The sequence below is a fragment of the Astyanax mexicanus genome, chromosome 1 (genome assembly GCF_023375975.1).
Source record: "Astyanax mexicanus isolate ESR-SI-001 chromosome 1, AstMex3_surface, whole genome shotgun sequence".
Classification (NCBI taxonomy): Eukaryota; Metazoa; Chordata; class Actinopteri; order Characiformes; family Acestrorhamphidae; genus Astyanax; species Astyanax mexicanus.
The window spans coordinates 70,022,854-70,042,917 of record NC_064408.1 but is presented as its reverse complement, the minus strand read 5'-3'; the positions used below and the strand labels follow the sequence as shown (position 1 = coordinate 70,042,917).

Genomic DNA, 20,064 nt, shown 5'->3' with positions numbered 1-20,064 from the left:
AGCACCAGAGGTCACGATGACTGCAGGACTTTTGAGAGCGCAGAAATACGATACTACTCAATAGTGAAAGTGTGCTTTTCTATTTTATTCAACACTCTTATACACACAGGAAAATCAGCCAAAGTAAGCACGATATCTAACTGTGTGTGCTGCGATATCCTACTGTGTCTGCTGTGGAGCAGAGTTTCCATGACGTGCAGTGGGTTGCAGTCTGTGGTTTTGTGCAAGGCCTAGCTAATGCACAAACAGACGTGAAGACCCTCACAAAGGAAGCAGACACTGAGGTCTGTTAGAAACAATAGGTGTACTGTAAAGATCAATACTAAAGGCAAGACAAAGTGCAGGTACATCATTCTAATGGTTACCTCTCAGAACATGCGCTATTACAGACCAATTACACTAATCAAAGTGGGTATAAACTAGGGGCAAACTGAAGGTCTACACAGTGTAGTTTAAACCTTTAACCTAAGATTTAAACAATTTTATCCTAATATAGAAGTAGTCAATCAGTGCTTCATGTTGTTCAGTATGTGACTACCTCTTGGGTTTAAAACTTTTTAAACTTGGTCCTGGAGATCTACCAATGTGGAGAGTTCAGTAGCACATCCAGCTCTAATATTCAGAAGCCCCTCTAGGCCTATCTTACCTGGAACAGGTGTGATAGATCAGGGTTAAAGTCTACAGAGTGGTAGATCACCAGGGTGGTATATCATTAGGACCAGACAGAGGCATGGGAACACTAAAACAAGCCCTGCTATAGATTGTGCTTGAGAGGCTCCTCCACTGGATTTAAAATCAAAACTATTCTACTATTCTCTTCTAGCCAACTTTTTATTCATTGTCTGACCAAATTTATATGGATCCACTCAATGAGTTGAGTAATCTGAGTGTCAGATTCAGACGTTTTGTAAAGAATATTACATTAAGTTTATTTGATTTATATATTTAATAATTTAATTTACAATTAAATAAACATTGATATTTAGAGCCATTTCCAAAAATTCTATTTTTTGTGGCATTACTCATAGAACCCTAACCTGGGTTTTTAAAAGTTTAATCATCCCTGGAAAATTACACAACACAAGTACAAATAGCTAGTAAACGAAAGCACCAAATAAGGGATTAAGAAAACATTTAACAGTGATCAAACATAATTGTGACTCCATACACACAGTGTGGACTGCAGTAGGTGAAGAAAAAAACTTATGTTACCCAAACTATGATTAATTAAATTTTGTTGTCTTTATAAGAATATAATTACTTTGTTATACTATCATTTTATCCTTAGGTTAGTGGCATTTATGGTCTTAAAATTACATTAATATTGTTTATCACAATACATCCTGGGACATATTAATATATTGTCCACAAACAATTTTCGTGACAGACCTAAACTCTTAACCCAGATTAGTTGACTTTACTAGAAAATTGTGTGGAAACCCTTTGCCTTAAATTACTTACGTTTTTACACTAGAAGAAACGAAAGAAATTAAGTTGAATTAACATAGACTCTTACAGTATACAAACAAGCTTTCATTAGTGGTATTTTCTTTATATCATGAATTTACATAAATGAGCCCTTTTCTAAATTTTAAATAATAAAAAATAAATATTTTAAGTACAAAAATAATAACATTATTAATTTCTACCTAAAATATAAATATGAAACATGAGGAAAAAATAATTTTTATTAAATTAGGCTACAAAAATTTTTTAAGAAAACAAACAATACTTTTTAAAGTTTCAATGTATTTTATATTTTAAAGGTGATGGTCAGGTTAATAATATTTGTTGGTTCGAATGTAATCTTCTCTTCGATTTCATTCAAGTATTTTTTTATACTAAAAGTAGATGAAAATGCTATATAGTGAACAGTATTAAGAGCACAGCCAACACAGAGTAACTGCAGCTCAGAAAATGATGCTTGTTCTTACAGCCTACAACACAGAGGCAGAGCAGTTTACCTAAGGTTGCTACACACTGATGGTGAGTGTCAGAAACTGGAAGACTCACCCAGTATGTAAATAGATGTTGCCATAAGCCAATGGAAAAGAAGCTGCCAATGGCAACAGAATTAAATCAGTAAATTGATTCAACTTAACAAAGATCTCTGTTTGAATATACAGTTGGACAATGAAACTGAAACACCTGTTATTTTAGAGTGGGAGGTTTCATGGCTAAACTGGACCAGACTGGTGGCCAATCTTTATTAATTGCACATTGCACCAGTAAGAGCAGAGTGTGAAGGTTCAATTAGCAGGGTAAGAGCACAGTTTTGCTCAAAATATTGCAATGCACACAACATTGTGGGTTCAAAAGAGGACAAATTGTTGGTGCACGTCTTGCTGGCGCATCTGTGACCAAGACAGCAAGTCTTTGTGATGTATCAAGAGCCACGGTATCCAGGGTAATGTGAGCATACCACCAAAAAGGGCGAACCACATCCAACAGGATTAACTGTGGACGCAAGAAGAAGCTGTCTGAAAGGGATGTTCGGGTGCTAACCCGGATTGTATCCAAAAAACATAAAACCACGGCTGAATTCAATGTGCACCTCAACCTCCACCAGAACTTAATTATTGTGGCCTTCAGTTTCATTGTCCAACCCCTGTATATGTGCCCACGCCCTGCTTACAGTATCGCAATTTATCCCAATATAGCCCTGAACCAAATAAGTTATTCCCAGTACAGAGAAAAATTTCTTGACTGTTTCTTGAATTTCAATATTTAATCCACCAAAAATCAAACATAGACCATCCCAAAGTCCATTAAAGCTGACTGAATTAAGACTTTAGTGATCATTTAGAAGCTAAACATAAAAAAAAAAACATGAAAATCAGTTCTCACCCATCCCTCAAAACTCTGTCTGCTGCTGGACGACGTTAGAAGATCCTCCAACTGGATCCTGCAGTTCGCTACGAAGTCGTCGTAGCCGATCGGGGTGTCGTGGAAGACGGCGATCTCCAGCTCCTTGCCCTCGGACACATAGGGACAGAACTCCTCGTTGAAGGCGGGTCGGTTGGTTTTGGGCTTGATGGCGGTCTGTCCCACTTTAAAGTCGTCCACTTTCACCACTATGTAGGGGTCCAGCTGGTGGGTCTTCTTGTTTAAGGTGTGTCTGGTGGAGAAGGTGGTGGGCTTTAAATCCACCGCCTCGCGGACCCTCAGCCTCATGTACCCGTTGAATTTCATGTCGAGTCGTGTGTCGCTGTGTATCGGCTGGTGTGTGCGGGCTGGTGCCGCGCGCTCAGACGCGCTCTGACTGATTTAGAGACGAAAAAACGCGAGAAACGCGCCGCGCGCTCATTGTCCAAACCGGCGAGCAGCAGCAGCAGCAGCAGATACACCCAGTCAGAGGAGTTTCAGCACTGAACACACTTCAGCCTCAGAGCCCGCAGCCCCACTAATCACCTCTGAACACACGGAAAAAGAACACGAAGCGCGGCGGGAAATCCCTGCCCTGCAGTCTCTCGAGCTTCACCTTTATAAGCACCTCGAGTTCCGCAACAGACCACAATCCCTCACCACCAACACAGCTCTAACACACAGCACCAACACAGCTCTAACACACAGCACCAACACAGCTCTAACACACAGCACCAACACAGCTCTAACACACAGCACCGACACAGCCACGGCTAAACAAGTGTACGTATTATGTTTGTTTTTGTACCAGTCAAAATTATAAAGATTTTAAGGAAACATTATCATCAACTCAATATGTGTCAACAACTTGATGATCCAAAATTGTTTGGTTTTCAAATGAAAAATGTGTAATTAAAATATATATTGTTTATTAGTGATAAAAAACACCGAATGTACCTTTTGGTTAAATGGTACAAGTTTGTAGCTCCTACTGTTAGGAAAGACTTTACTCTAGAGGAAACACATCTGACCCTGTAAAGACCAATATTATACCTCTCAGGTACAATTATGAAAAGTGTACCTTTGAGTACAAGAAAGTACTTATATCACACCTCTGTTTTTTAGTGTGTAAACAACTCATAAGCAGCTGTAAAACAAAACACTTTTGAAATGTCATAAACTATGTGTAAGCATTACTATAATTTAAATATTTAAGCTCCTAAGGCCCAAACTCTTGCATAGCATGCATTTTTTATTTCTCTTTTATATTTGGGCTAATTGGCCCCTGATTAGTGTAAAAACAAAGAATTGTCCTTTTACATTATGTAGTTTCTGAGAAAAATGATGTCCACATTTGAGGACTTTCGATATTTCGATAGAAAACCAGAAGTCGCAATTAGTAAAAACATGTATCTTGTGCCCGAACACAGCATAATGTTTTGCCTGGAGACAAACCAAAAGTAGAAAGAACAACTGTGCCCCTTTGAGCAATATGGCTCATTTGAAGTGCTGCTTCAACACGAAGACAAAATAAAGTAAAAAAAAAACACAAACATTTGCTGTGTTTACTGTTCATTTAATTTTTTTAACAAAATCGAAACCGTAACGTGTTAAACTCTTCTGCCTCCACTAGGTGACAGTATAATGACCACACAAGAATTTAGTGTTGTGGCCTAGACAACCCAAAATGTGATGTCCACACATGCTGTAGGAGGACATATATATATATATATATATATATATATATATATATATATATATATATATATATATATATATATATATATGTTAAACAGTGTGTCGTTGTCATACATAATTTGATTATACAACCAAATATCAGAGCACACCTCCATCAAGTTTGGAGTCAGTGCTGTACGGGCATTTTGTGTGAAAGAAATTAAAGTTGAAGGACATCAAGATTAATACTGTAATTATATGTAATAAATATCCACATCAAAGACTATAGTGTTTCAGCTCTCAAGCGGATCAACTCTCAAGGAAGACAAGAAGACCTGAGTTGAATCTCAATATACAGTACCAGTCAAAATATAGACAAACGTTTGGACACACAATTATTTTGTGAACAAAAAAGGTGTTAAAAATATGTTATGTTAAAATATGTTTTAAACTTTAAATTCTTCTAAATACCACATGTAGCTTTGAGGACAGATCTGCAAACTATTGGTATTTTAATCTTAGTGTCTATTTTCTCAGATCTTGGAGGTGCTGAACAATAATTGCTGCTTTTCCTTCACACTGTGAAGCTGCAGCTCATCCCAAATCACCTAAAATCACCATCTCAGTTCATCAGGTTTAGATCAGGAGATTGTGGAGGACTCACATTTTATGTTTATTACGCAATCCCATATGTGTTCATTAATTTTTATAAAGAAAAAATAAATAAAGAAAATGCCAAGTCCTGCCGAAAAAAATGTCAGCGTAAAAATATTTAATTATTATTCATGATGAAGCATTTCTATTGGCCATCACGAGTCACACGAGTCCACATTGCATAGTTAAACAACTGCCAGATCCACATTATGTCTGAAAATAAAACACTGGACAAAAATGTAAACAATAGAGATCCAAGGTTTTGATTGACAGTAACAATACATTTATATATTCAAAAATAATAAATATATGTGAAGAACTATTATTATTATTATTATTTCAGTGGATGTTTGCTATACGCTTTTGGCCCAGTAGAGGGCAGTGTTGCAACAGAAAACACAATGCAACCTACATTAGAAAATAACGTTGTGTATAAGTGTGATAAAAAAAGAAAAAAGGAAAAATAAATTAAAATTTCATTTAAATTTATTCATGCACTATAAATACATTTGAATTGAATTAAATTTAATCTGGGACAATGAGCTATACTCCCTGTCTTCCTTTTACAACACATGTTGTCACAAAGCAGCTTTACAAAGATATGGGTCCAAGCTACTTATGAGTAAGCAACATAATGATAGTGGCAGCAGTGGCTAGGAAAACTTCCTCATACTAGGAAGAAGAAAGCCTGGGAGGAACCCATCCTCCTCTGGTCGACCTGAACAGTACAAACAAATAACAGAACAAGTACAACAGTACAGAGAGATAATGGAATTATGAGTGTGAGTAGGTGCTGGACGTATGCTCAGTAAACTGTATCATCTTGTACATGGTGAATTAAGCAGAGTTAGGATTTATTTCTTGCCAATAATTGAAGAAAATAGCCAAACAAGTGATAATGTAATTAACCTGTTAATAAAGATGTTAATTTTTATTTTTCCCTCCACGCAAGAAAATAAACAGTGTGTGGCCATTTGTATAGAATTCATCTGGGTGGTCTTTAAGGGGAGTAAGGTCCACTTAAGATCTGAAAATAGTAGATTGTAATAGTACATTTCATGCTGAAACAATACTATAAATAAATGTACAGCAGCTTTGGTACAGGGGTCAAACCATCTTTAAGTTTCCAGCTCTGTGTCAGTGACACAGCACGATCTCAGAAATGTGAATGTCAAGCTATTTGGCAGGGAGAACACTGGGATGATTTAAACTGGGCATGGGGATAGTTACATAATGTAACGGCAGTTTAATTTCCCTGAGTGAATTTCAACTCAAACCCAGCAGGCCTGGCTATGAGCTATTACATCAAGGAAACAAGGCGCTATGAGGCCTAGTGAAGTTGCACAAGTGTACAGCGAGGTGTACATTTCACAACTGAGAGCGATGGCAAAGATCAAGAAGTACTGTGTCAAGAAGTACTCAATTCTAAATTAGAACACACATTTGTTACAGGGTTTCTGAAGTACATAAGAATCAATCCTTGAGCCTGATGTTCTATCTAAAGCTCTTTGTGTGCTTTCATCATCATTTATTAACATCCCGACCTTGCATTTGGATGCATGTATGCATAGATGTTTCTACCCCTTAACCTTCACCAGCAGTTGTATGCTGCTGTATAGAAAAATGATGCATCTATAGAATATTGCAGTGTTTCTTTGTACCAATAAATGGGAGTTGGTCAAGTGGTTCTTTACATTTATTGATTTAGTTGTGTGACAAGGTGATCTGTAGACATGGCCATCTTATTATTGTGCAATGCCACAATCTTCTAAATAAACATCCTTAAAAGATTCTTGACCTAGACGTGTGCTTCTGACAACCTGTAAAGGCTGATAAGTTCTTTTAAAAGACCTTAAAAGACAATTTGCATTTACACATATACATAGAAAAGAACCATCTATTGAGATGGTATACATGGTATACCACATCTCCTTAGAAATGTCTTGAATAAATCATTAATGGGTTTGCTCTAAATATCATTTGCAATTTTATTTTGAACCCTGTGGTGTCTACCATATAGACCGTAAAAGCACAGTACATTTTCTTCTCAATTTAAAGGTTACCAGCTTCCAAACAACTAGTGAATAATTACATCTAATATATTGCATCAACCATTTAGCTGGGCACAAGCAATTCTTATCATAACATTAATTTTGAGTCTTTATTTATTTATTCATTGGTGATAGCAAGATTCACAATCTAAAACCAAACAAACAAATACATTTTGCATCAAATTAGTATTCTCTGGAAGTAAATGTTTAATAAAAAAAAATGATTTATCATCAACAAGAAACAACATTAGTATTTTAGTATGCATTTGCAGTATGCATTAGTATTTTAGAACATGTTTTTCAAAATTTCTCTTTATGTCATTCATCTATCCTTCAGGTTAATTAAGATGCCCAGAGGAAAGCCTCCCCCCCTACATGATGCTGCCACTGTGCACTTCCCCAATGACACTGTTTCAGTTTCAAAGAAAACTGCCAACAGTTGTGCCTCGTTAGTTCAGGTAATTAACTTTTTATTTCATTTAATGTGTAAAAATGTAAATATTCTATACCAATTTAGGAATTCACTTTATGTTTTTTGTTGGCTTAAGTCCTGTAAAAGGAAAGTTCTGCTGACTGTCCTTTAGGATCAACCAAAAATTTCAGTTGTGTCAATGGCAATATAAATGATACATTAATTAAATTCATGTGGTGGTAGTGTAGTTTTGTTATTTTAAAGTAAGCCACTGGGAACTAGAAATTTATGACTATCATAATTTTGTCTTATTGTCAGTTATATAAGCTTGTGCTAATGCAATAGTAACCAGCTGGACCCAGCCAGCATATACTCACACTCAACAACACAAAAGACAGTGACTTGCTCTTATAGCCTTCAACACTGAGACCAGGTATTTAACCATTCAATAATCCCAAGAGAAGGCAGTCTGTGGAGAATGATTACACTCTGATGGTGAGTGAGAGGTGAGAGCAATAGTGTAACCAACATCAGGTGCAAACCCTGCAGAATTGCTCGGTAGACCCCGTTCAACTAAAGCATTAAATGAGCATGTGCAGAGTAGTTGGCTTGGCCTCAACTAGGGTTCAACTACAATTTGTACAATTTGCTGAAACAGAGTTTTTAGTCAGACCAACTTTTTACAAGAAAGGTAATAAAGTTAGTTTTCTGGCGATTAGTTTGCTATAAATTATGGTAATGTCGTAATCCAATATTTGTTTTGTTCAGCTAACTTAAAAATCACATCAAGGAGAACAAATTCAAGTTTAGTTTTTAAAGTGTTATGGAGGCAGGGCCAGGTTTGTGCCACACTTAGGGCCAGTTTCCCATACAGAGATTGAGCCTAATCCTAGACTAAATTTTCCTTTCACTAAAAAATCTAAATCAAAATGCTATGTAGTCCAACACTAGGTTTAATCCCAGTTTAAATTTTTTGTTTCATATGTGACTGGGTCACTCTAATTTGGGAGCTTGACATTTTCACTCAAGGATTCAGGTCATCTGGGGAAACTGCAGTTCTTTACATGAGGACCAGAGCTGAACTCATGAAAATCAAGAAAACCATTACAGGCCAAGAATAAATAATGAAACACTGAGACAATGCCTAAACTTTAGACTTACTAAAAGAAGGAAAGCACTTGTTCAGACCAGTAAAGCACCCCTGTGGCTGGTGACAGAGGAATTTTCATCATAATGGAGTGAAATCCATATACACCTGTTCAGTAGATCAAGAACACTCTTCAACATGCAGACACCTGTCTGCAGAAATCATTCTAAACAGAAATATTGAGCCTACATTGCAGGATGCAAACCATTAGTAAACCATACGGCTTTATGGCTGCCACAAATACTGGCCTGCTTATCTTCATTAATAAAGTGAGTGCTGCAGATTGGCAGCAGTATTCAGTTAAGCTTATGTTCAGTATAATACATCCAATCCCAAAATATGAAGATTTAATTCCCTATTCTGTACATAAGATGAATCTACAAAGTTGTGAATCTACAAAATAAATAATCTGTGCACTCTTGTGCTTAGTGAAATGACTAAGCATGAATAAGCAGTGATCATGTGAGTGAATGTAAATAGCACCAGAAGATGAAAGCTGATGTTGGGAAGCCACTAGATGTCCCTGTACCTTTAGAAAAGAAGACCCTCATTTCCAAGTTCATGAGTTTGTGGCCGGCTGACTGAGGTTCATGTACCACTCCCTTTAGGAAATTAACCAGCAATTCTATTTTATGTTCTTTTAACCCACTTTCACACTGTTTTATTTCAGTTCAGCCTCCACTTTACCTCTCTTCTGAGGAAGTTCTCTTCTCTAACCAACGTGCTTTAATTCAGATTCAGATCTTTTTATCCAGCCGTGGATTTATGAAGGTCATGTCATTAACAAACTGTGTCTTTTTGCGCAGGTGGGGAGGTGGGGAGATATCTGAGATGAGCGATAACAAGACTGAGCTCGGGCCGGCAGCCAGGAGGACCTCGGGAGGACAAGCCGGGTAAGCCAGTCTGTGAGCTTCCAGTAGTACGATGGTGACAGAGGGGGAGAGAGAGTGGTGGACAGGTGGGGGAGGGAGTGTTTATGACGCAAAAGGAGAAGAAAAAAATAAAAACAAGACAACACCTGCTCTGCGATCACAGCCCCTGCAATGTGACCCCTGAATGTCAGTGCTGGGCTACTGAGTTACTATATTGGCAGAGGGACGAGTCAGCTCTCAGACAGCAGGCAGCACCTCGTTCATCATGCTCTATAAAGATCCCTTGGGAACACGTGCGCCCCAACCAGCCCTGCGAAAAATAGACGCTGCTGATTTACTGAGCTTCCACCAAACACCTCCAATTGGCCAGTTATCATGTGGCCCATGTTATTCACTAAGATTTATGAAAATGCTGCATTGCGCATATGTCAAGTCAGTGTGTGTCGATTATGCTGTTTTATTGAGACTGAATCAATACTTGGAAAGTATGTCCAGGCATGGAATACTACACTAAAACTGAAATTTACATATTCAAATGTATGCTAACACTTTATTTCAAGTATACCCACATGTAGTCTTTATTACACATTCGTAAGCAGTTAATAACACATTTATAAAGCAATGGTTTGATATTCATGAATAGCTTGAAAGCACATGGCACATTTGCATCATATAGATTCAAAGCATCATTGCTTTCAGGATTACTGAGTCATTTAAAGCTCCTGCAAAGTGGTCCGATAACTACCACACAACCACAGTCCCCCTTTCAAATTTTAGCTTTATGTTGTATTGAAAATAATGGTTACCAGAACAGATCCTGTAAGTACAATAATAGTAGTATATTATCGGTACTGTTTTTATACTCTTGCAAAGTGCAGCACAACATTTTTGCAGCATCTTGACTTGCAAAAGTCAAGCTGTAAGATCTTTGGCGGCTATTCAAGTGCTTGAACCTAGCACAGTGCAATGCATTAATAAAGAGCCCTTGATACAAAGTGTTCTCATTTGAAAGCTATCGACCTAATCTCTAAGGCTGAACAACCAGCCACCGCAGTTCTCCTCTGAGGGGAGGAAAAACAGCATCTGAAGGATCCGATTTAGGAAATAAAGCGGACATGTAACCCAAGCTCCCAACTGCTCTTGTCAGATGATGCAGAGGACCCTGTAAAGGCTTCATCCATCCTCTTCAAGGGTAAGTGTCTGTATGTGTATGAGAGAGGGTGGGAGAGAGAGAGAGAGAGAGAGAGAGAAAGAAAGAAAGAGAACAAGAAAGAGAGAGGGTGAAAGGGAGAAAGAGAGGTCTGATCAAATTAAAGATCTGAAGAGGTTCTACACTCAATCAATGCACAAATTGTGCAGGCTCCAGGAAAGAGGTGTATGTGTTATGGCCTTTTTGGCTTCAGGAGATACAAAAGACACATGTGAAACCACTCACAAGCACACAATAAGTGCACTCTACCTAAATGAGATATATATGAGACATGTGTCCGTCATTTAGCAGGAAATGCCTTTTGCGAGACTTTGGTTTTGTACCCTACTGCTGGAAAAATGTTGGTCCCTGGAAAAACCAACAAAGCCAACCAGCAAATTTCTAATTCTATCAGCCCTTCCTTGTGGGGTGAGTGGTTAGTTGAAATGGCCTTACATGCACAGAAAGCCATGTCTAAGCTGAAGGCTCGCTGTAAATTCCAAACTGCTGTAAAATGCACCATGTAAGGGAGGCGATTCTTATTTTGGGAGAATGTAAAGCATTAGACACACAAGTCCACATGCTGACAGACTTGTTTCTGAAAGCCACGTTTGGTTTCTGAAGCGTTAGCCGCGATTTCTACGCATGGGCTGAGATGAAGCCATACACCAGTGACTGGGAAACACGTGGGAAACATTTGCCTCAGCCACGTCTAATTCAGCCCAGCTGTGTGGACATGCCACTCTGAGGATGATGCATCGGCCACTGCGCAGACAGGCCTGCTCTGATTGAAGGGGAGAAAATCAGAGCAAGACGTAATTTTCTCAGCTCAGAAACATCTCTATAAGACTTTCCAGTGAAGCCTGCATGAAGCAAAAGGCTGGAATATATATATATACTGTATATATATATATATATACACACACTGGCTGATTGTGCACGAGTTTCAAATAAGCGTTTTTATATCCTTAAAATGGGCTTGAAAGCTTCGGTCTAACCCTGGCCTGAATTCACAGTTGGCTTTGGTACGATGGATAGTATGTGCAGTACTGTGTCTGACATAGTTTGTTATTAATTAGGCGGCAGTTCGGCTCTGCTGTGGATGATTTGGAATGATTTTAGGGATTTTTGCAGGAAATGTCCCTCCCTAAATATTCAAACCCAACCAGACTTGAACTCGGGCCATTCATTTTTATTCACTTTACCCCTGAAGGAGGAAACAATGTAATAACATTAATCACATGTCACACTCCGAAGCATCACATATGATGTCTGATATAAATCTAAATTTGGATTTTGAGCCAAACCTATTCAAGCCGAACAGCATTCACAATTTTTACTAATGCCACAAGCCATTAGTCAACTGAGTACTGTCCATGACTCCTGCCCAGTTTCCAGCTTCCAGCCTCATCCTCTCTCAAACCAGACACAAAGATCTCTCCAACCCAAAACCAGCCACGCCTTAAAGCTCCCCTTGGGCACTGTGAAGTGACAAATGTCTCTCAAGCTGATTGAAGAGAAGATGCAGATCTGGGTGTTTCATGAGCAGGATGTAGCTGAATACCTCAAGTCAAATGTCAACACTTCAACACTGTTGAGTAGAAATATTTATGGTATCTTCTCCTATCGGTGTTTTGTCTTATCTGGATAATTGAGTTATCTGTATAATAGGGAAATCTTGCATTTTTGAAATACCCTGATATCAGAAGGTTTGTTTTTGAGGGCAAACTCAGGCTAACTGTGGGAGAGTGTTTAAAAAATGTTATGATCAGTTTGAATTAAAATAAATAAAATACTTGCCCTAAAACAAACTCGCCTTTGTGTAAGCAGCGACCACGACCCTCTTGAGGAAAGAAATACCATGGCAGAGCGTAACAAATCAAAATAAACAATCTGGCTTTGGGCCAAGATGCATTTTTTAGCCCTGTATTGACAGAGTGGGCCAGCAGGTTCAGGAAATCTCTAGGAAAGCCAGGAGTATTAGACTCCAGGCCTTGGCCGGATGCTCCAAAGCTCAGCGTTCAAGCCTTCTTTTTTCCACCCCTTTAGCTGACAAAGAGAGAAAGAGAGAGAGAAAGAGAGTTAGACAAAAATTTGTTCATACTCAAGAAGCAAATCTCCATTTTATTCAATGAAATTCCGTAGACTAGATGCTTTCCACACAGTCTTATCCGTCTACTTGGGACTAAGTAGCATTTTACTCTGAAGATCACTTCTGAATATTCATTTCTGGGCCTCAGACAGCAAGCTGTCCTTCGATTTAGAAATGCCGCCCTCCTTCATCGCTCCAGCAGTCCAGCTGCTGCTGTAAGCTGAGCCTGGGTGGGTCTCCTCAGCCCCGGCTTCTACCTCTGGATCTTATCAGTCCTAAAGCTGTGCAATACAGGCAATCTGGCCCTGGTTTGGATTTCAAGGCCACGCTCGGATCATCCTGAAATAACAAGGCTGACATCAAAAACACACCCAGAGTGGAAGTGGGTCAAGGAAAACAGTGCCTCAGAGCTGTACATTTAAAACACTCCAATATGGCATTGCGTTTAGTTGGGAATCAAACAAAGAGCAAAAAAGAGTCCAAAATCAATTGAACGTCTTTTGAACATCATTTGTCCTTTGTCTAGGAGTTCAGCAACCCATGTGGTACATATGATACATATACTGCACTTATCAGTATACTTACATAACAGGTCGCTTTGCAGCCTTAATTTGTTGACAAACTGAAGCAAGCTGGTATACTGTATATATTTATTATGTTTGGCAAGTCATAGCCATGGCTCGCAATATGTGAGCCACTCAGTGTAACAGAATACATTCAACACATTCAGTCACACAGCGACTTTAAATATCACTGGCAACACTGGCAACAGCACTAACTCTCTTAATTAAGAAAAATGCCTGCCCTCCAGCTCTCACCCTCAAAACAACAGCACTATAATTAAACCCAATTAGCTCATCAACTTTAGACTGGGTTAAGTGGTGTTTACTCAACACGGGCTAATTGTGTGGCAGATGGTATGTCTGGTAAATAGAGGGGTAGGGGATTGTTTGTTGTTGGAACGTTTGGGGTAGGTTGGCTAGGGCTGTGCACTAAGGCTGTTGAGGATTACCTGGGCTAATGGTGTGGTCCCTCAGGGCAGGGAAGTGAGGCTTGAGAATTCCACTGTGTGTGTGGTTCCCTTCCGTCCTATGCTCCAGGGTAGATGGCTCTCCCGACCGCACCAAAAAAAAACCTAGGGAGAAATGTTCCTGGAAGAAATAAGGAAAAAAGAAGAGTCAAACTTTAGTGTGCGATCTGGAGTAGAACAATACTTACCACTCAAAGTTCTGTTTCTTCAGGACAAAGTTGATTAGAAACAGACTGTTTGGCAGCCTACTTTTTATTCACTGAATGGACTGTGTAGTTTCCATACAGTGTAATAATAGCAAATTGTATAGTGATTGTGCTTTATTTTTTTTTTATTAATTGTTAATGTATGTAATTGTGTTAATGATTTTGCATTTTCATTTAGAGCTTATTAAGTACTTATGATACAAAGCCATTAAAAAAAGATTTCTCTGACGACACTACCCTCATGGCCTGCATTGCTGAGGAAGCTCAGTAGCTGGAATGCAGTGTGGAGTACAGGTGATAATGTTCTGCGTGGCAATGCTCCTGATAAAGTCACCAGAATCACATTGTGCACGTAAGGTCTACCCGTATCAGTGTTTACTGTGTAAACAGTGTTTAAGTGTGCTTTAAGTGTGAATTTACAAATATTTAAGAGTTGTTGAAAGTAGTTAAGATAAGACAGACAGTGCAGTCCAGACTAGCTTGTGTCAACATAAAAAGTACTACTTCATTATAGTAAGGTTTAATCTTTTAAAGCGTTTTAAAACTTTTCTTTAGACCTGCATATGTGATTATTTTTTTACTTTTAAGTAGCTTTTTAGAGTTTGGTTTCAAAATGTGTTAAATGACTATCAATTTTTGTACATAATTCATTTTTGGTAAGTTTTATTATATACACTAAAAATACACAAATACATGTGATGCAATCGGACATGATTAAAACTGTGTTTTTACTGTGTTAAACTGGCTTTTTTTTTATTATTACAGCAATCATTTTCTCTGATTTTGCTATTTATAGGTTTATGTTAAGTAAAATGAACATTGTTGTTTTATTCCATAAACATTTCTCACAAATTCCAAAATATTATAAAAAATATTATAATTTAGAGCATTTATTTGCAGAAAACGAGAAATGTCTGAAATAACAAAAATAAATAATGTAAAGAAAACACGTTCATATTCATAAAGTTTTAAGAGTTCAGAAATAAATTTTTGGTGGAATAACCCTGGTTTTTAATCACAGTTTTCATGCATCTTGGCATGTTCTCCTCCACCAGTCTTACACACTGCTTTTGGATAACTTTATGCCACTCCTGGTGCAGAAATTCAAGCAGTTCAGCTTGGTTTGATGGCTTGTGATCATCCGTCCTCCTCTAGATTATATAAAAGAAACTTATTATTATTTTGAAGAGGTCTCAAATTTTTTTCCAGAGCTGTCGTTTTTTTTTTTTTTAGTTTATTGTTTTTTTTTATTGAACTTCCTTTTTGTTTTGTAATTGTTGTTCATTTTTTAAATAGTATTTATAACTGACATAGAATTGCTCTGTACTTTTCCTGCAACATAGGAAGCAGTAACGCAGACTCCTTTCCCAAAATGGCTTTATTAGGGTTAATTGGGGCAAACTGGTGAGATCAGATGTTCAAAAGCAAACACAGAAGCAGATAGCCTGTCTGGGTGCAATACTGATCTGATTCAAGAGCAGTAGTTCCTGACTAGGGGTGTAGCTGCTGTGCCATGAACTCCTACTGCACACTCAGGTCTGAAATAATAATCCCCTCTGTCTGCACTGACTCACCAGTGAAATCAGCACTGACAGTCATGGTGATGGGACGGGCACTGACAGTAAAAGTGATGGGACCAGTTTCTTTACAGCTACACAGTATTAAAACTATCTTGAAAGTTCTATATATAGAGAGAGTATGTTCCATGTGATGTTTCTTCTACAATTTAATTAAAAGAGCACAGCAAAATTTAGAGCACTGAAATTAAAAATCCAAATTTTCATTGTTCTAAAACATTTGCAATCAAGTAAGGCCAAGGGGTAGGGGTGTCCTAATTCTTAGACTGGAGGTGTAGGGGGAAGGGACTGGGCTTGTTAGCCCTTTTATACTGAGATTGTTCAGAGGCACACTTCAAAACGAGGAGTATGAGAATCACTGGTAAGATGGGGGAACAAACGACCAAAGAAACCCACAAATGTAAGTATTTTCCCTGTTAAATGTGACGATTAGCACTATGTTACCATAGTTTAATGAGTAGTTTGATGTTTTATGGCAGAAATTCTTCATAACAAGCATAAAAAGATTGATAGTAGATTGATAGATTTGTCTCAGTAGCTAGCTAACTAGCTAGCTAACTTTCCCGTTCCACCTTAAAAGTTGCAACTTACGGCAGAGGCTGCAGAATATAAGTTGGAACAGAAAAATAAAATAAAGTAAGAGCTAATCAAAGCTAATTTCAGCTCCCCATCACAGAGGAATTAAGGAATAGACAGTAATAATTAATTTATTCGCCATCTCCCCCCTTTCTGAAGACATACAATAAAGCCCTAAAGTTAATTACTTAAACAGCAGAGAGGTTACTGTATTTTAGTGCTCCTGATGACGTATCGGGTGCTTGACGGGTTGTCCCAATTCTTAGGTGGAGATTTCACCACTTCCCCTTGTATCTCTGTTCCAATGGAAAGGGTTACACTTGAAAAGAAGGGGTAGGGGTAAGTGGTAGGGAAAAGGGATGAAATGGGATTGAGCCTAAATGTCTGTATAGTAAATGAGCTTCACAACAATCAGGAAAGTCTCTATATTTTTGTCAGATGAGGGGTAGGGCTTATAGGGGCTCTGCACTGAGAACACATATCTATAAGCAAAACCAGAGGAGATGGCCTGGTCTTGTGCAATACCACTCTAAACCAGAAGAGTCTGTAATATTTTCACTCTTTGTATTCGTGTACTCTTTGTACACAAGGGTTAAAAAGGTAGGGAAATTTGCTTTCCAGAATGTGGGACACTATAAAACCTATTTAAACACATTTTAAACTCCACTGCTTTTCTTCCATACTGGTTTAGGTAACAAGTGACAGCTGTGGGGCCAAGCATAGGTCCAGGCCTCCTTGCAGCTGTCCTGCTTGATGGTGGTGGTATGGCTCAGTGATCCTCCTCTAACTGGACAGATCCGGACCGGACACAGCACCTGTTCTGCCTGGCATGACCCACACGGAGCAACACACACTGGCTTTGGAGAAGTGAGAACTGAGGACTGCACTGAGGAAGATCTGGGACTTGGGATGTGCTGATTATGCTGCTACCTTCTGCAGACCTCTCGTATTATTAAACCGCGCACCGTGTACATTGTCTTGTACTATTTAGAGCGTGGTGAGTGTTCAACAGTAGTAGTGACAAGAAAGCAGAATAGAGTTAAGGTCTAGTAGAGCTTACACACTGTGCAGAACAATAGACTATCCTGCCCTCTCTGCTCCAGGATTTGCAAGGCTCAGTATTTTGTTTTTCTGTTAGTCAGCGAATGAATCGTATTATAAATTCTGATGACCACAGAATAACTAAATGCTGCTTTTTTTTCCCCCTTCCTCTTTCAGCACCCGTATGGAATTGACTTTGAGGAAAAGCTTATGTTGTGAACAAACATGGATTTTTTTCTTTTCTTTTTTCTCACTTTTCCCCTTGACCCCTTTTAGAGCCGTCATTGTTCGGCTCATCGCTGCATCTTGTTATGTCCTGGACGGTCAGGTCTTTTTATACTCTGCTGCTGGTTGCCCCATGTCCTACTGTAAAGTCAGCAGAAAGACCAAAGCTAGCCTGTGGCCTCTGTTGTGGTTGAGATGAAGCTGAAGACCGCACATGAGATCGATGAGCTTTCATCCAGTCCTGAGGCTTTGGAGGACATTAAGCTACACAACATGTCCAAAAGTATCCAGACACTTCTTCTAATTAGAATGTTCAGCCACTTTAAGTTTAGGTTGTGGCCACTGCTGACACAGGTGTTCAGTTAAGCACACACACTGCTTTATAATCTTTATAGAAAAGCATTGTGCATTGTGGTGGATTGTGTTGGCAGTAGCCATAGCCGTCCATGAGATTGAAATTGCCTTATTCAGTTTCAGCATTGGGCTGTGGAGCTGTGGAATCGTGGAATTGTGTTCTCTTGAGTGTCTCACATATATAATTTTGTATATGTGAATTTTCAACTGGAAAGGCAGAATGACACACTAACCAAAAAAACAATAACAAAATTTCTTGAACTAGAGGGCACCTTAACATGATTAATTGGAAGAAGGGGCAGTCTAGTGGTCACTTTGGCCCAATCACACCCCTTTTTTGTACCATACTCCATGTTTTCAATTAGATGAAATCCTTCCCTAAGCATTGTGAAAAACCTTCAAGCACCCAATACAGATACAGTAATAGCAGTGGGATGCTAAAGTTCAGCGGTCTAGCTGCTGGGAAACTAGTTAACTTTAGGGCATGGTATATCTTCAAAAAGGGGGCAGATGGTGCAGCAGTATTATTGTCCATTCCTTAATTCCTCTGTGATGGGAAGCTAAAATTAGCTTTATAAGCTTTACATTTACATTTTTCCATTCCATCTTAATTGCTGAAGCTTCTGATGTGTGTTGGACCATTTAGGGTTAAACAGGAATATTAGCTAGCTAGCTACTTAGATAAACTAATAGTGATTTATTTGATGTTAAGATAAAAATGGCCATAAAACATTGAAACTACACAATAAACTATGGTAATGTGGAGTTATGAATATAATTTAATTTTGGAAGATTGATCCATGCCCTTACTCCAACCACTCTCCGCCCTAAATAAACCCTCACTTCCTCTCTACCTGCATGTCAAACAACTTCACACCCACCTTCTTCCCATCTTCCTCCATCTTTCCTCCTCCCTTTTCTCTTTCGTTATCTCTTCTTCTGGAGGGCTTCAGCTTCACACTTTTCCAGGGAAGCTGCCCCGAACTCCTGCCCAAATCTCCCACCACCTATTCCTTCTCATTCCAGTCCAAGGGCATGGGAAACACTAGCAAAATAGTGGTTATCAAAATTTGTAACTAAAAAAAATCTAATTTGTGTGTTTCTTTGGTCGGTTGTGCCGCCATCTTGCCAGTGATTCTAAAATCCCTCTGTTTTTAGCCCTCTTTTTGAAGGGTCATGTAGCCTTAACAATTTCCCCTACCCATCCAGTCCAACAACAATTTGGACACCCTACTACATCCTAGGTGTGCACAAGCAAAACAAAGGGGTAGGGCTTAATATTAGGGCCAAGGATTTGAATAGAATAAGGCCTACGTCTAATTTTTCCCGCTCTAGAAGGCACCTTAGTGAGGCTTTTCAACAATGGTGGCACTCTGCCAGCCTGGAGTCTGCCAGTGTATATTGGTAAGTTTAAGCAACCTATGGAAAATATATCACTATAGTATCACTATAACCATTACAGAATGCAATGGGGAATGTTCTGGCAGATAGACGTGCAGACGTGTAGTCCATGAGAGAGCTGTTCTTTGCCATGAGTATTTTGGATTAGGGTGGGTAAAGGGAGGTGGCAGAGGTTCTGTTGTTGAGACTAAAGGAACTCTGGGCTTGTGAAGATTGCCCTTTAGAACTTTTACTGACTGAGGTTGAGGTATGGGGGAACTACCATGCATGTGTCCTTCTGAAGGACACAGGAAGAGAAAAAGGGGAGCGGGAGAGGAGGGAGGTGTGCAGAAAACGCTGATGTGCCAGGGCCACAAGGGTAAGATGAGAACAGCATGGCACAGCGTAAATGGAGTTGGCACCATGCGGAGAGGCTGAGTTGGTGCGCAATGTCTCACACACTGTCACTTCTGCATAGCTGTATTACTCTACGCACAGACAGAGGAATATTTACCCTATTTAACATAGTAGTAGTAGTAGTAGTAGTAGTGCTGTTCAAGCCAATTGTTTGCTGGAGTACTGAAAAAAAAACTAAAATAAAATAAGGATAGTTATTGACCTCCAAACCATGTATCTCTTGAATGTCTCTTTATATAGTAAAACGATGAGCTATCAGACTAGCAGGAGGATGTCAGAAAGCAGAACAGAGAGAAAAT

The 20,064-nt window shown here is 38.9% G+C and overlaps 1 protein-coding gene across 1 annotated transcript in view; it reads right to left on the bottom strand.

Moving 5' to 3' along the window:
• The window catches only part of prkchb (protein kinase C, eta, b), a 32,456-nt gene extending 28,925 nt beyond the window's left edge, over nt 1–3,531 (bottom strand). Inside the window, exon 1 of the mRNA XM_007256664.4 lies at nt 2,848–3,531. Within this exon, the coding sequence (XP_007256726.3) occupies nt 2,848–3,192 (345 nt within the window). The 5' untranslated portion in view covers nt 3,193–3,531. The remainder of the gene's footprint in view (nt 1–2,847) is intronic.
• Nucleotides 3,532–20,064: the final 16,533 nt, after the last annotated feature.